General features: G+C 46.3%; 1 protein-coding gene across 22 annotated transcripts in view; it reads left to right on the forward strand.

Moving 5' to 3' along the window:
- Usp47 (ubiquitin specific protease 47) overlaps positions 1-14962 on the forward strand; it is a 78718-nt gene that overhangs the window by 24127 nt on the left and 39629 nt on the right. For 12 of the 22 annotated variants that reach the window (XM_071662104.1, XM_071662103.1, XM_071662114.1 and 9 more), the window contains one exon: positions 14053-14137. The exons of the other annotated variants lie outside the window; for them this stretch is intronic. In XM_071662104.1, coding sequence (XP_071518205.1) covers positions 14053-14137 — 85 coding nt within the window. The remainder of the gene's footprint in view (positions 1-14052; positions 14138-14962) is intronic. 22 annotated transcript variants of the gene reach the window in all.

Genomic DNA, 14962 nt, shown 5'->3' on the forward strand with positions numbered 1-14962 from the left:
CCCACCCGCCCACCCACTCACCCACCCACCCCCACCCACTCACCCACCCACCCACCCACCCACCCACCCACCACTCAGGTGACGACATGGTGGTTTGGGTCTATCGGACCTTCGATGTCTATTTTAAAAAAAAAATGGGGGGGGGGGAAATTATTTTTGGTGGGCTGTCGAGATGTCAAAAAGTTATTAGCTCATGTTTGGGAGGAGGTCGAATTTTTTTGGAGCTTTTTGAGGAGGTCACGGATCTTCGTTTTGGGGAAGTGGGTGGGTGGGTTAGGTTTAGGAGGTGGGGGTGGAGGAGGAGGGGGTGGGTGTGGTGGGTTCTTAGGTGGGTAGGTGGGTGTCTGTGGGTGGGTGGGGTTGTGGTGGGCGAGTGGCGCCGGCCCGCCGGCCCACCCCCCACCCACCCCTCACTCCCTCCCCCCCTCCTTCCCCCCCCTCCTCCCTCCCCTCCCCCCCACAATCACACAGGCACGACAGTAGACGTCTGGCTTGCATGGGGGGAAGAGGAGGGGGGAAGACGTGGCACAGTTGCCAAGTCCAGTGGTGGAGGAGGAGGAGGAGGAGCGGTATTCCCCCCTCACCCTCCCCCCCCCACAGTGGTGCCAACTGAGAAGGAGGAGGAGGAGGACAAGATGGAGGGGGGGTGGGATATTCGTCTTAGCCACGAAGAACACCCCTGGTGAATGGATGGCCCTGGATTTCTCACACCCACACACACACACACACACACATACACACACACACACATACACACACACACACACACACACACACACACAGAAGTGAGGAATGTGATTTATTGTAACGCAGAGTGGGGGGGGGGGGGGGGGAAGTGGGGGTGGAGCATTCTAGGCAGTATCGTAGAAGGTGACTAAAAGGGGAGGGAGCTGAGGGGGGCGCTGGAAATCCACCCCTCTCTTTTTTTTTTTTTTAATTTTCCAAAAGAAGGAACAGAGAACAGAGAATGGGGCCAAGTGAGGATATTCCCTCAAAGGCCCAGTCCCCTGTTCTTAACGCTACCTCGCTAACGCGGGAAATGACGAACATTTTATATATATATATATATATATATATATATATATATATATATATATATATATATATATATAGGTCTAGTTTTTTTGACGGTAAGTTCCCAAGTGCACTTTCATGTCATCATCATCACATCGTCTGGGGATATACAAGAATGAAATGGAAGACGTAGAACATTCAGTTCCTTTACGATATGTACAGACTCAAATCTCCTTTCCCTGGAAGCTTTAATATCTTTATTTATTTATTTATTTATTTATTTGTTTATTTGTTTGTTTATTTATTTGATGCTGTGGATGGACGAGTATTTATGGACGTCAGGACGTGTCTATTTCTTTGGCAGTTTTTTTTTCTAGTGATTGTGTCTGGGTGATGGGGGTGCGTTGGGGGATGGGGGAGAAGGTGGGGGGGGGGTGTGTGTTGGAGATCTGATGGGGGGTGTGGAGTGTGTGTGTGTGGGGGGGGGGGTGTGTTGGAGATCTGATGGGGTGTGGAGTGTGTGTGTGGGGGGGGGGGGGGTGAGTTAATGGGGCGTTCGGTCTGGTTTTGGGTCTAGTGGATGTCAGGTATTGGGGGCGTGGGATACTGAAAGGCTTGGTGTTGAGGGAGCGAGGCCACGCCTCGTCCCACGCCTTGCAAAGTTGGAGCCTGAAGCGTGGATGAGGGCCCCCTACTGAAGCGTGGATGAGGGCCCCTTACTGAAGCGTGGATGAGGGGCCCCTTACTGAAGCGTGGATGAGGGGCCCCTACTGAAGCGTGGATGAGGGCCCCCTACTGAAACCTGGATGAGGGGCCCCTAATGAAACGTGGATGAGGGGCCCCTACTGAAGCGTGGATGAGGGGCCCCTACTGAAACGTGGATGAGGGGCCCCTACTGAAACCTGGATGAGGGGCCCCCTACTGAAGCGTGGATGAGGGGCCCCTACTGAAACGTGGATGAGGGGCCCCCTACTGAAGCGTGGATGAGGGGCCCCTACTGAAGCGTGGATGAGGGGCCCCTACTGAAGCGTGGATGAGGGGCCCCCTACTGAAGTGTGGATGAGGGGCCCCCTACTGAAGCGTGGATGAGGGGCCCCCTACTGAAGCGTGGATGAGGGCCCCCTACTGAAACGTGGATGAGGGCCCCCTACTGAAACGTGGATGAAGTGTTGTCCATTTGGGACTGACAACCGCATGTGGGGAGCTGATGATGTCTCCCCCTGTTGTTGGCAGGGGGGGGAGCTGCTGTTGTCCCTGTTGGCAGGGGGTAATTGTGTCACAGTCCCCCCCCCTTCCCCCGCCCCCCTGTTAGGGCAGGGAGGGGGGGGGGGAGGTATAGGGACGGCGGTCCACCCACCCCCCCACACCCCACCCTCACCCCCCTCCTTATAGATACAGACAGACGGACAGACAGACAGACTAATGCTGATGGTAGCGCTCTCTCTCTCTCTCTCTCTCTCTCTCTCTCTCTCTCTCTCTCTCTCTCTCTCTCTCTCTCTCTCTATCTGTCTATCTATCTATCTATCTATCTATCTATCTATCTATCTCTCTATCTCAATTGTGTTCCGTTTGATATTGCCAATGTGGCCACCAGCCATTTCTATCCCCCACTCCCCGAGTCGCGTTTTCTTCAAATGCGATGTATCGTCAAACGTAACCTAAGATAGATGGATGGATAGACTGATAGATGGGTGATAGATTAGATTGTGTGGGTGTGGGTGGGTGTGTGGATACACTTGGAGTGTGCTACACCCCCGTGTGCTGGGGCGGAGCTGGCTTAACTACACCAATTTGCTTATTTTTTGAGCTATTTTTTGTTAGCTTCCCTTGTGGTGTGGTGCCATCTTTCCACCATCCACGTTTTTGTTTACATGTGACCTTGGCATCTTGGGCCAACATGGCCAGGCTTCGATCTACTCCATCTATTAGGCCATCTCCGTAGATCAGGAGGCTCTGTGTGTGTGTGTGTGTGTGTGTGTGTGTGTGTGGGCCTTCTTTCCCTCCCTCCACTCCCTCCCTCCCTCCCTCCCTACACGTGGCACGGTGTGGGCCTTCCCCTCCCTACACGTGGCACAGTGCCAGGTCGGGTCGTCGTCCCCCCCCCGACCTACTGCTTCCAGTTCACGCGAGATGATGCCACTTCCGGCATGATGGTGGGTAGGCATTTTCTTGACCCGCAGGTCACCATGTGTCAACCCCCTTCTCTCTCTCTCTCACCCCCCTTCATGTGTCTCACCCCTTTCTCTCTCAACCCCCCCTTTCCCCCTTCCTAGACCTTTAAGGGTTGATACATATCGTACGTATGTGCGTGAATGGGTCTTGCGTCTCGTTGGAAAGTTGGGGTGGTGTGTGTGGGTGCCTCGCCGTCCGTTTTCTTCAGGAACGAGGTCATTTCGTAGTGTTACCGGCTCTTGTTAGCACGTCCGTCCTTGCGCTCGCTCGTTGGCAATGACGCACGGACGGAGACACGTATAGAACCCGAGTTGAACGCGCGAGAGTGGCGTTGAACGCGCAAGAGTGGAGTTGAACGCGCGAGAGTGGCGTTGAACGCGCGAGAGTGGCGTTTGCGATGACGCGTTTACGCTCTTGACGATCAACAACCCCACTTTTGTACAATCTTAGGATCAAGTCTGGTCCATGTTTCCTCACAAAAACATACACCTGCACACCCGACCCACACCTTCCTTATGATGGTTCGTCTTCGTGTTCGGTCTGGTCTCGTCTTCCTCCCCCACAGTAAGGTCTTCTCCCACATATTGATCAGGCCAGGGGTGGAAATGTGGATGTCAAAGGCATCCAGGCGTTGTGGTGGGTGAGATGGATGACTTACGGAAGGATGGAGAGTCTGTGTTTTGTTTCCAAAGTGTTGCAGTTTTCCTTTAGAAGGTGTGTTTGCGTGTATATATATATATATATATATATATATATATATATATATATATATATATATATATATTTCTTTCTTTCAAACTATTCGCCATTTCCCGCGTTAGCTAGGTAGCGTTAAGAACAGAGGACTGGGCCTCTGAGGGAATATCCTCACCTGGCCCCCTTCTCTGTTCCTTCTTTTGGGGGAAAAAAAAATGCATCAGAGGACGCATCCTTATCAATGACGCATCAGAGGACGCATCCTTATCAATGACGCATCAGTGGACGCATCCTTATCAATGACGCATCAAAGGACGCATCCTTATCAATGACGCATCCTTATCAGTGACGCATCAAAGGACGCATCTTTATCAGTGACGCATCTTTATCAGTTTGCATCTCGAAGGAGACGCAGACCATCGCTGCAAATGAAGTCGACCCCCCCCCACACCCCCCTTCCACCAACGCCTCATCCTGACTCCAGTGTCCTTTGAGGGACACCTCCAGCATCCTTCTTCAGGACTCCACTACAGCTAACAGCATCGCCGTTACCCCCCCAAAAAAAAACACTCCTACGGCGCGCATCAATTTGGACGCAGACAGCCCTCCCTCCCTTCCCTCCTTTCCCTCCCTCCCTCCCTCCCCCTTTGACATCATCACACTGGGTCCTGACATCCTCCTGGTTGTTGAGGCACTTCAGACTTCATGGTCTCTCCATAGACGACGGTTCGAAGTGGGAGACTCGTGCCATTTCCAATCATTAAAGTCTTCCTCATACCATCTGTACCTTCTCCGCCCACGGAGGTCACTAGGCGTCCCACCCTTTGGGCTCCTTGCGAAGGGCTCTCACCCATCTACAGTCGAGCCCTATTCGCAGCAACGCCTTTTTTCCCCCAGCCTGGTCCTCCTCCCTCTGACACCTACACACACAGGGACCAATTAGAGTGTAGAAACGGTCAGGGAGAACCATCTTTGGGCGGTCGTTACACCACCCTGTCAACAGGCCCTAATCTTGCTTTCCCAGTCGACCCTCTCCGATCAACACTGACAGATCTTATGGCCGTTAAAAAGGAAAAAAATGCTGACAGACATGTCACGTATAATATCCACCCACACCCACACCCACTCCACCACAAATCTCTGTTCCTCACCCCCAATCGCCTCGTTCCAATCTGGGTTCGTAACGGACAGATACAAGAACATTCTACATACCATCATAAACTCCATAAACCAATGCGTACCCAATGCAAGCGAACAGCTCAGGTGTCTGTTAAGGTTACTTTACCATACCATCTACAACTGTACTGGTATACGCCAATGACGCAAGTGTATTTTATGGGTTCTTTATATACTTTGCCTCCCATTTTCTTCTACGCATTTTTCACTTCCCCCCCCCCCCCCCCAGCAGGTCTAAAATTGGTCTAGATTTGCTACGGAGAAGCGTTGTCCTTGTTTCATTTGGTTTGGCACGTGAAGCACGTTATGTTGTGTATGGTATATATTTCTTTTTTCTTTCAAACTATTCGCCATTTCCCGCGTTAGCAAGGTAGCGTTAAGAACAAAGGACTGGGCCTCTGAGGGAATATCCTCACTTGGCCCCCTTCTCTGTTCCTTCTTTTGGAAAAAAAAAAAATGAGAGGGGAGGATTTCCAGCCCCCCTCAGCTCCCTCCCCTTTTAGTCGCCTTCTACGACACGCAGGGAATACGTGGCAAGTATTCTTTCTCCCCTATCCCCAGGGATAATATATATATATATATATATATATATATATATATATATATATATATATATATATATATATATATATATATGGGTTAAGATATGGTTGTAACTTGTTCTAAGGTATTTGTTAAAATGTCTCGTTAGTTTTTACGTTCATTTAGTCTCACATGGACGAAATATAGGAGAAAATGTCTCTTAAAAACCCAGTGTAATGTAGGGTAGAAATAGTGTAGGTAATATTTTTCATGTTTGAAACGCGTAGAGAACATGGGGTGTCATTGTCCACCTATGGTTTCCCCACAGGGTAAAGCAGGTGTTGTGCTGTCATAATAATACAACTTTGAAGAAAGACAAGAAAGGAATATACGTGGTTGTAGCGATTGGTGGTATACATGGGATACGAACCCTTGTATTCGGGTTGACCTTCTGAGTCTTTTCAGCAGCCAGGGTAGCCAACAACTCGCCCTTGTTTGTGGTGAGTGAAACAATCAAGTGATTTTTCCAATTTCATGAATTCGCTCTTGCGAGCGCGCGCGCGTGCGCGCAACACACGATCTCATTCACCCCCCCCCCTCTCCCTCCCGCCTCTGGCCATTATTTATTTTTTTTTTCTATTTTTTTCATGCGTAAATAACGCTCTCGTTTTATTACACGTGTGTGTGTGGGGGGGGGGGGAGGAGGGGGGGTGTAGAGCACACACACACAGGCGTTTAAAGTTTGGTCAAGACGCGTCGATATTGAAGTAAACGCCCTTCTTCACCGGAAGCGCTCGTGGGTTGGTGGCCGGGTGCCAGCCAGGTCCCGTATGTGCCTTCGTGGTCATCCGGGGGGGGGGGGGGGTTGAAAAGCTCTCTCTCTCTCTCTCTCTCTCTCTCTCTCTCTCTCTCTCTCTCTCTCTCTCTCTCTCTCTCTCTCTCTCTCTCTCGGGAACAGAGAGAGATACACACACACACACACACACACACAGACACAGCTCTTACTCAGCTCCCTACCCCCCTCTCTCTCTCACACACACACACTATCACACTCTCTCTCTCTCTCTCTCTCTCTCTCTCTCTCTCTCTCTCTCTCTCTCTCTCTCTCTCTCTCTCTCACTAACAGAGAGAGAGAGAGACACACACACACACACACAGCTCTTACGCTCTTGAATTCCCAACAGGGGAACACGGCGTCTTGCATTCCCAACAAGGGAACACGGCGTGTTACATTCCAAACAGAGGAACACGGCTGAGGTTGGGAGGAGATCAAGTTAGCGAACGCTGGGTTCGCTGGCAGACGCACGCTGCCGGGGGGCGCGCCCGGGCGCGCTGGCCATGGCGGTGCCCCTTGGGAGAGGAGGAGGAGGAGGGACGCTCATAATGGAAACCCGTCGTGCCAAGCGCTTTTCTTGGTGGCCGCTAGCGACTTGCTCCCCCCCTCTCACCCTGGTGTCTGGTTCTGCTGCAGGCGCCTCGCGTTTGGGTGGCTGCTGGCGATGACAACAGTTAGCGAACGCGAGCTAACTCCTGTCTTTATTAGCGGGTTTTTCTTGTTTTTTCTTTGGTCACTCGTCTTGGGAATTAAAATTCTTGGTTGTTTTTGATGTTATTCAGTCATTATTTAGGCTTTTATTGGTCCCTGGGGTGGTAGAGTCGATCTTAGACACTAATATTGACTTCTGGTCTATCTGGTTCACTTATGGTTAAAGAGAAGTATTTATAAAGTAATTAAAACTAGGTTGAGTCTATTTTCATCGGTTTTTTACTCCCAGGAAGTGAAAGGTTAATGACTGATTAAATGAAACGGCCTTCAGTCTCGTTAGGATCAACGCTACTGGTTAACGAAATTGCGAATCAGTGAATCAGAGACAGCGAACCAGTTAGGCAAGGATCAACGCTACTGGTTTAACGAAATTGCGAATCAGTGAATCAGAGACAGCGAACCACTTAGGCAGCCAAAGTGGACCACTGTAGCAACGAAACAGTCCAAGCGTTGAAGACAGTGAACTGGTTCGGCATCGAAACTAGCCCACTGAAGTAACGGAGTTGTGAACCAGCGAACCATCGAGACAGTGGTTCACAGAAGCCCAGGCCCGGCATCAGTGAATGAATCACTGTAGCATCAAAGAAGTGAACGAGTGAAGCAGTGACACAAATAGTGAAGCTGTGAACCACTGAAGACCTTCGCTACGAACCAGGACACTGAATGCTAATTCCTTCTGTTTTATTATATATATATATATATATATATATATATATATATATATATATATATATATATATATATATATATATTATTGTACTTTGTCGCTGTCTCCCGCGTTAGCGACGTAGCGCAAGGAAATAGACGAAAGAATTCCCCCCCTCCACACACGTATATATATATATATATATATATATATATATATATATATATATATATATATATATATTATCCCCAAGTGTATAACAATTACGATCCTTATGCATCGTAGATTAAAGTGTTATACGAGCGAGTTAGTGAATAATACATACTATATGTGAATTAACCAGGAATTATACATATTACACTGTGAATTAACCAGGAATTATACATATTACACTGTGAATTAACCAGGCATTCCTGAAAAGTTCGGAAATTATCAATTTGTTTTTTTGTTTATTTTCAACTGTCTCCACTTTGGATGATTTTCGAAAGGGAGTTGTTTTCAATGGAGACTTTCTGAGCTCGCTTGTTTTTTCTATACAGCTGTATGATGTATGACAGACGTGGAGGTTGTGATTTCCGTGGGATGTGAAATGTATTTCAGGTTAGAACCTTACCTGGTGTGTGACGCATAACACCGTGACGCGACGTGACGTGACGGTTCTGCAGTAGGGATAAGGTAGGCGTCACCATTGTGACGTGGGTGTGACGTGGTGTGCTTTCGATTTAAGGTCGGGTTGACGTGGGAGGGGGGGGTACAAGGAGGTAGAGGGAGGGTTGACGTGGTAGGGGGGATACAAGGAGGTAGAGGGAGTGTTGACGTGGGAGGGTGGTACAAGGAGGTAGAGGGAGTGTTGACGTGGGAGGGTGGTACAAGGAGGTAGAGGGAGTGTTGACGTGGGAGGGGGGTACAAGGAGGTAGAGGGTGGGTTGACGTGGGAGGGGGGTACAAGGAGGTAGAGGGAGGCTTGACGTGGGAGGGGGGTACAAGGAGGTAGAGGGTGGGTTGACGTGGGAGGGGGGTACAAGGAGGTAGAGGGAGGGTTGACGTGGGAGGGGGGTACAAGGAGGTAGAGGGAGGCTTGACGTGGGAGGGTGTACAAGGAGGTAGAGGGAGGGTTGACATGGGGGGCTGTATAAGGAGGTAAAGGGAGGGTTGACGTGGGAGGGGGTTACAAGGAGGTAGAGGGAGGCTTGACGTAGGGGGTGTACAAGGAGGTAGAGGGAGGGTTGACGTGGGAGGGGGGTACACGGAGGTAGAGGGAGGGTTGACGTGGGAGGGGGGTACAAGGAGGTAGAGGGAGGCTTGACGTGGGAGGGGGGTACAAGGAGGTAGAGGGAGGCTTGATGTGGGGGGGTGTACAAGGAGGTAGAGGGAGGGTTGACATGGGGGGCTGTACAAGGAGGTAAAGGGAGGGTTGACATGGGGGGGGTGTACAAGGAGGTAAAGGGAGGGGTACAAGGAGGTAGAGGGAGGATTGACGTGGGAGGGGGGTACAAGGAGGTAGAGGGAGGGGTTGGATGGGTGGGAGGGGGTGGCGGGCGCTATGTCTTCCTGCGTCGCCAACCCAGATCTAAATAGGGAGTTGGAATTCCCCCTGGTGTGAAGGGTGGCTCTCGCTGCCCATATTATAGATGCAGTCGAGGTTGGGGGGGGAGAGGTGTGTGTGTGTAGTGAGGTTATGAGAGAGAGAGAGAGAGAGAGAGAGAGAGAGAGAGAGAGGAACAGGTCACATGAAGAGAGTTAATAAGGGCATAGGTAAATGCCCCACTGCCCAACTAGCATTGGGGTCACTTGTCAACAGACGACTTACTATAGAACTTCCGCGCCTTCACGAAGTTTCAAGGATCACATTAGCATGCTGTATGGAAGTGGGTGTTACATGGATGATGACAATGGCTTCAGCAGTTGGGAGACGATGGTCAATGTGTCAATGAGGGAATTCCACGGTTGATTTATGAAAGCCAAGGGTGATTGTTGATGGACCCGTGTTTGGCTGCCTTATCAATGTATTTATGATTGACTCGAACGATAATTGTAATTTAATTATTATAATGATCACCGTAATAATGATTATGATAATAATTATAATGATAATGACAATGATAGAGTATTAGTAGAAGCATTGAGAAATGATGATGTGCGGCGCCATTGGATTCACCCACGAGTGCCTTTTTATATCCACACCGTCAGCCTTGGTCTGAAAATAGCATTTACGACAGTATTATTATTTTGGTGACTGCTGTGAGCTAGGCGTGGGTGGAGAGGCTGGGAACATTCTGTGAGAGACAGGTGGGTGTGAATGCGGAAGAGGGCGTTGATTCAGGGGAAGAAAGAGAGAGGGGTGCTGGTTTTGAAGTGTACAGGAAATTGCTGCTGTTTTATATATACACATTAGAGAGAATAGAATGTCATGGGGTACATGTCTGGGGAAGGGGGTGGGGGAAGTCTTCAGCATGCCACGGTACTGTACCTTTACCTTCTTGCAGGAGATTCCATCCCCAGGGCACATGGATGATAACCTCAAGCACTACCATGAAGCCTTTCAGCATGATGATGTAACCCTTGCACAGCATTATGGGCCTTGAGCGTGGTACATCCCTTTAAGTACCGTGGTGCGTCCCTTAAAAACCTGTGGATGTCATCATTGAGGACCACAATGCAACCTCTGGTCATGATACTGCAGCAGGTCAAAGGCTACGGCACCTTACGGGAGGAGGGTCAAACTTATCAGAGGTCACACCATTGTGCTCAAGGGTCACGCTGTGTTTAAGGGTTAAGTTGTACTCAAGTTGCCCCGTCCGTCTGGAGGGTTTTACCACTATGGTCAAGGGTCATTTTGTCCTGGTAAAGGGCTGTTCCTTCATGGTACTGTTCTGCAAAAAAGGTCAAGTCTTATTGCTTAAGAAATCATACTTGTTATGTTCAAGGACAGTAACGTCTTGCTCATGGTGTCATACCTTCATGCTGAAAGGTTATACCGTTAAGCTCTAGGGGTCATATTGTTATGGTCAATGGTTGTACTGTTTTGCTCAAGAGTTGCACCATCATGTTCAAGGGTTGTACCATTGTGCTTATGAATCATACCTTCATGCTCAGTTGCCATACTTTTGTGCTCAAGGTTTAGTCTGTTATACTCAAGCGGTGGACCTTTGTGCTTAAGGTTCATACTGTAGTTCTAAATGGACATACTGTTATGCTTAAGAATTGTGCACCATCATGATCAAAGGTTGTACTGTTGTGCTCAAGGATTATATCATTGTGCTCTCGAGTTACACCATTTGTCCACGTTTACTCCTTGAAAACAGTGGCACAACCTGTTAGCACAGTGATACGATCCTTGAGTACTGTGGTGCAAACTACAGGACTGTATTATCGTGGATGAATTTTATTTTGGCCTGCCTCAAAAATTTTAAGGGGATCAGTGGTCATTAGATTTTCTCTCCATCCGTCCATTCACCCACAATTTGGTTTCATCGAGATAACTACAAAACCATTGTCTGATTTTGTTTGAATTTGGTATGAATATACCTTGGAGGAAACCAAAGAGTGGTGTTGACAATTCAAGAAGCATAAGTTAGAGTGTTGAACTAACCTTTGTCACACTCTGATACAGAAAAATGTTTCACTAATAGAGGGGTTCCTGGGGATAAGTCGATCTGTTCATAAGACGGAAAATGGAAAGAAATTCTTAGAATTAGAGGAAATACCTATACCTGATTGTAGTAATGTATTAGATATTGTATTAAGCAATACTTAAATGAAAAAAGGTGCAGTTCAGCTGTTTGCAGGTATGAGTAATTGACTTTGTGTTGTGCTAGGAATTGAATATTTGTTTGGAGTTTATTCGTAACCATGGGTATTCATAGGTCAGACACTTGTAAGTTGGGCACCCCTTGGACTGAGGTTAACATTGCTAATCTGTAACAGCAGTAGTAGCTGCAGTAGCAGCCACAGAGGTGGCCAGCAGCCAAGGGAAGAAGTGAGTCACAAGTGCCAGACATTCAGATGTTGACCTCACCTGATTTAAGAGTCTGCTTTTTTCTGGTTAAATCTATGTACATTATTTTCATTGGGTGATTCATCGTTTTGCTCAGTGGGTAGAACAATTGAGTCATGAATTTTGGGGTTGAACATTAAAGGTGGATATGTTTTGATTTTTTTTTTTTTTTTTTTTGCCATATTCTGGTTCTTTGGTGGAATAGTAGAATAATTTTGAGTAATAGAAGTGCTGCGGTGGTTTGGAGAATGGGCTAGGAAAGAGAAAGAATGAGATACGTCTCCGAGGTATTACTGCTATAAGAAGAATGCAGGCATACACAGACCCTGATGCTATGTGACATAAGCTGAGTGCATTTATGCGTGTGTATGCACATGTTAAGCTATTGTATATGTTTCCTTCATGTAATACACGAAAAGTAACAGTGGTATGGTGAGAACATGTCTCGATCTTCTGTTGGTCACTAACCTCACCAGCAATGTACATATGTTATTATTATACATCTTCAGAACCCCATGTATGGGGCTTCATCAGATCTAAGGCTGCACTTCATGCAGGAGCAGGAAAATGATGGACTTCATTGGGGCGAAAAGGTTTTTTATAAGTCTGTATTCCCATCCATTACCAAAGTTATCGTCTTGTTCCTGGTGTATTTACTTTGCAGTTGGAGTCTGGTAATGCTTCAGTAGTTTTTTTTTATGGTTACTTAGGACCAAGTTCTGTGAAAGAGTCCTGGTGTTACCCAGGACCTTCCTAAAGGCTCCTGCAGCCTGAGGTTGAACTCCTTCCAGTAGCTGGGAAATGTATACTCCTTTTGAGATAGAAAGTCTTTGACAAGACTGTACTCCCAGTGATACAGTCTCACCAAAGGTGATTTTTAACTCATGGTGTAACTCCGAGCAGTGGAGTGTTGTAACACATGCATAGTTATGAAGACCCCCATGTAATAGATATTGGTGTGAGTATGCCTCAGGCTTTGAGTTGGTCACTGAGCTCATTAGAAGTGTATAGATATGCAGGTACCACAGTGATACATATCAGTTAAAGCATAACACAGTGTGATATTGACTTAATTGCTTTTGGTTTTGTTTGGTGAGTTGTATTTTGCCATATATATATATATGCCTACAGCTTTACTTAAAATCAACATTGCTAAAAATTTAAGAAATGCAGCCTTGCTCTAAAATATTTAGGATGCTTTGCTTTTCATATTTAAACGTGCTCCTTGATATTGTTAGTAGATAACAGTTATTTAGTATGTAAAGATTCTGCATTTTAATTTTTTTTTTGTTAATTTAATGCATTTGTGGCTGTTATGCTAAAGGTGGCAGTGACCAAGGTAGTTTATTGACACAAGTAGTGGTGAGGATGGCTTTAATCATATCACTGGTGATGAAAGGTTTTAGAAGCGTTATCAGCACATTAAGGATAATGCCAGTGATTTGTGCTCAAGGTAGTATTGCCAGAAAGTGTTTGATCTATTTTCATTCAGACCTTTATTCTTCAGTTTGTGAAAAAAAGAATCCAGACACAAGTTGAACTATTTCAAAAGAATCTAACAGGATACTTGGGAAAAGGGTGAATGTCGTGATGTAACCAGTAATCATGCCAACCCTCTTAAGAATGGACCCATGGATTTCTGGATGGTTGTGTCTTTTAAGTTGTTGATTTGTTTACACTGTCTGACCTTCCACCTTGGATTTAGGTGAGATCTTTCGTAAAGCATGGGATTATTGTACTTGCCAAGTATTTCTCCTCAGTCAGTAGACATGAACATGTTTGGTGTATATGAAAAAAATATTGTATTACCTAAGTATTGTTTAATTAATTTCTTGTCATTAATTTACCGTAATGTGAGAAAATTACTTAAATATCTTCACCAAACTTACAGCACTTTTCTCCTCACAGTGGTAATCACGAAACCTAAACTCCATCTTGGACTGCAATCCTACATGTTATTCCTAAAAGCATATAGTACATAACCTGATCTTTGCCTTATGTAACTTCATTTTTTTCCATAATTTTCCTTGGCACATGTTCACATGCTTACAACCTTAAGAGGCATGACGACCCATTCCAGAACACATCCTTGGCTCGTATAGTTGTGACTTTCAGCCACATAGCAGGGTGTCTTGACCTTCATTACCTGTGACACCATCGTATGTCTTGACATTTCATATAACCTTGCCTCCCTTTCTAGGTGGTAAGTGAATGTTAAGTTGAGCATTTCTTGCCATCAATTGATGAAGTTTGAAATAAAAGAGGTAATGTTTGTATCCCCAGGGGGGTCTCCAGCACCACGAAGGACACCCCCCTAGATCCACTTCTGGAAATTCTGCGTCTGCGATTGCTCAGAGTTATAATGAAGGTGTGTGAATTGCCCGCCACCGGATTCTTGCGGTTGGCCCTTTTCTAAAGCTTTCCCAGGAGGTTTACTACGTCCTCACTCAAGTGTTGCTGTCGAGTGTGTATGGTGGTTTGCAAATGCAACCTCAGCTCATAACTCTGTATCCCCAGGAATAAGTATTTATGACTATCAAAGACATTTGTCATTTTGTTTTATTATCACCACAGTAAATATAGGTAACTGGACGAATTGATAGGTAGAGTTTGTATAGGGACCTGCTCGAGGGAATTGTTTGATTATAAGACCCATATGTCTTAACAGGTGCTTTTCTTACTAGAACAACTCATCCTGGGGGTTTTCAATTTTTTACAATATTCTTCAAGAATATGAGCTGGGTTTATTATAGTTCAATTTTTTCTGTTGTGGATTGTGTGTATACACACATCTTATCAATATTTTATGCATAAGCTTATGTGATTTGTGCTGAAATGTGCCAAAAAAATTTATGAAATAGTAACTAAGTGAAAATTAGTATACATTGATAACAGAAATATAAGCAGATAACCTAGGTATATCTAATGTCATTTTAAGATAAATACTTATTTTGGTACATTGAAATATATTGTTTGTAATTATTTTGAAGTTCAGTCTTCAATATTGGCACATCATTATTCCTGGAAATGATAAATCCAAGATCACATTATATCCCAGGATTGAAGAAAGATCAGCATTATTATATATTCCAAACAAATTGTGATCCCAGTTTCATATGTGTGCATTCATCCCATTACTTCTTTGGCTCCGTGATTGATTCATCCAATGTAGTCATTAAGTGCTGCCCCACCA

Source organism: Panulirus ornatus, chromosome 5, assembly GCF_036320965.1.
Source record: "Panulirus ornatus isolate Po-2019 chromosome 5, ASM3632096v1, whole genome shotgun sequence".
NCBI lineage: Eukaryota > Metazoa > Arthropoda > Malacostraca > Decapoda > Palinuridae > Panulirus > Panulirus ornatus.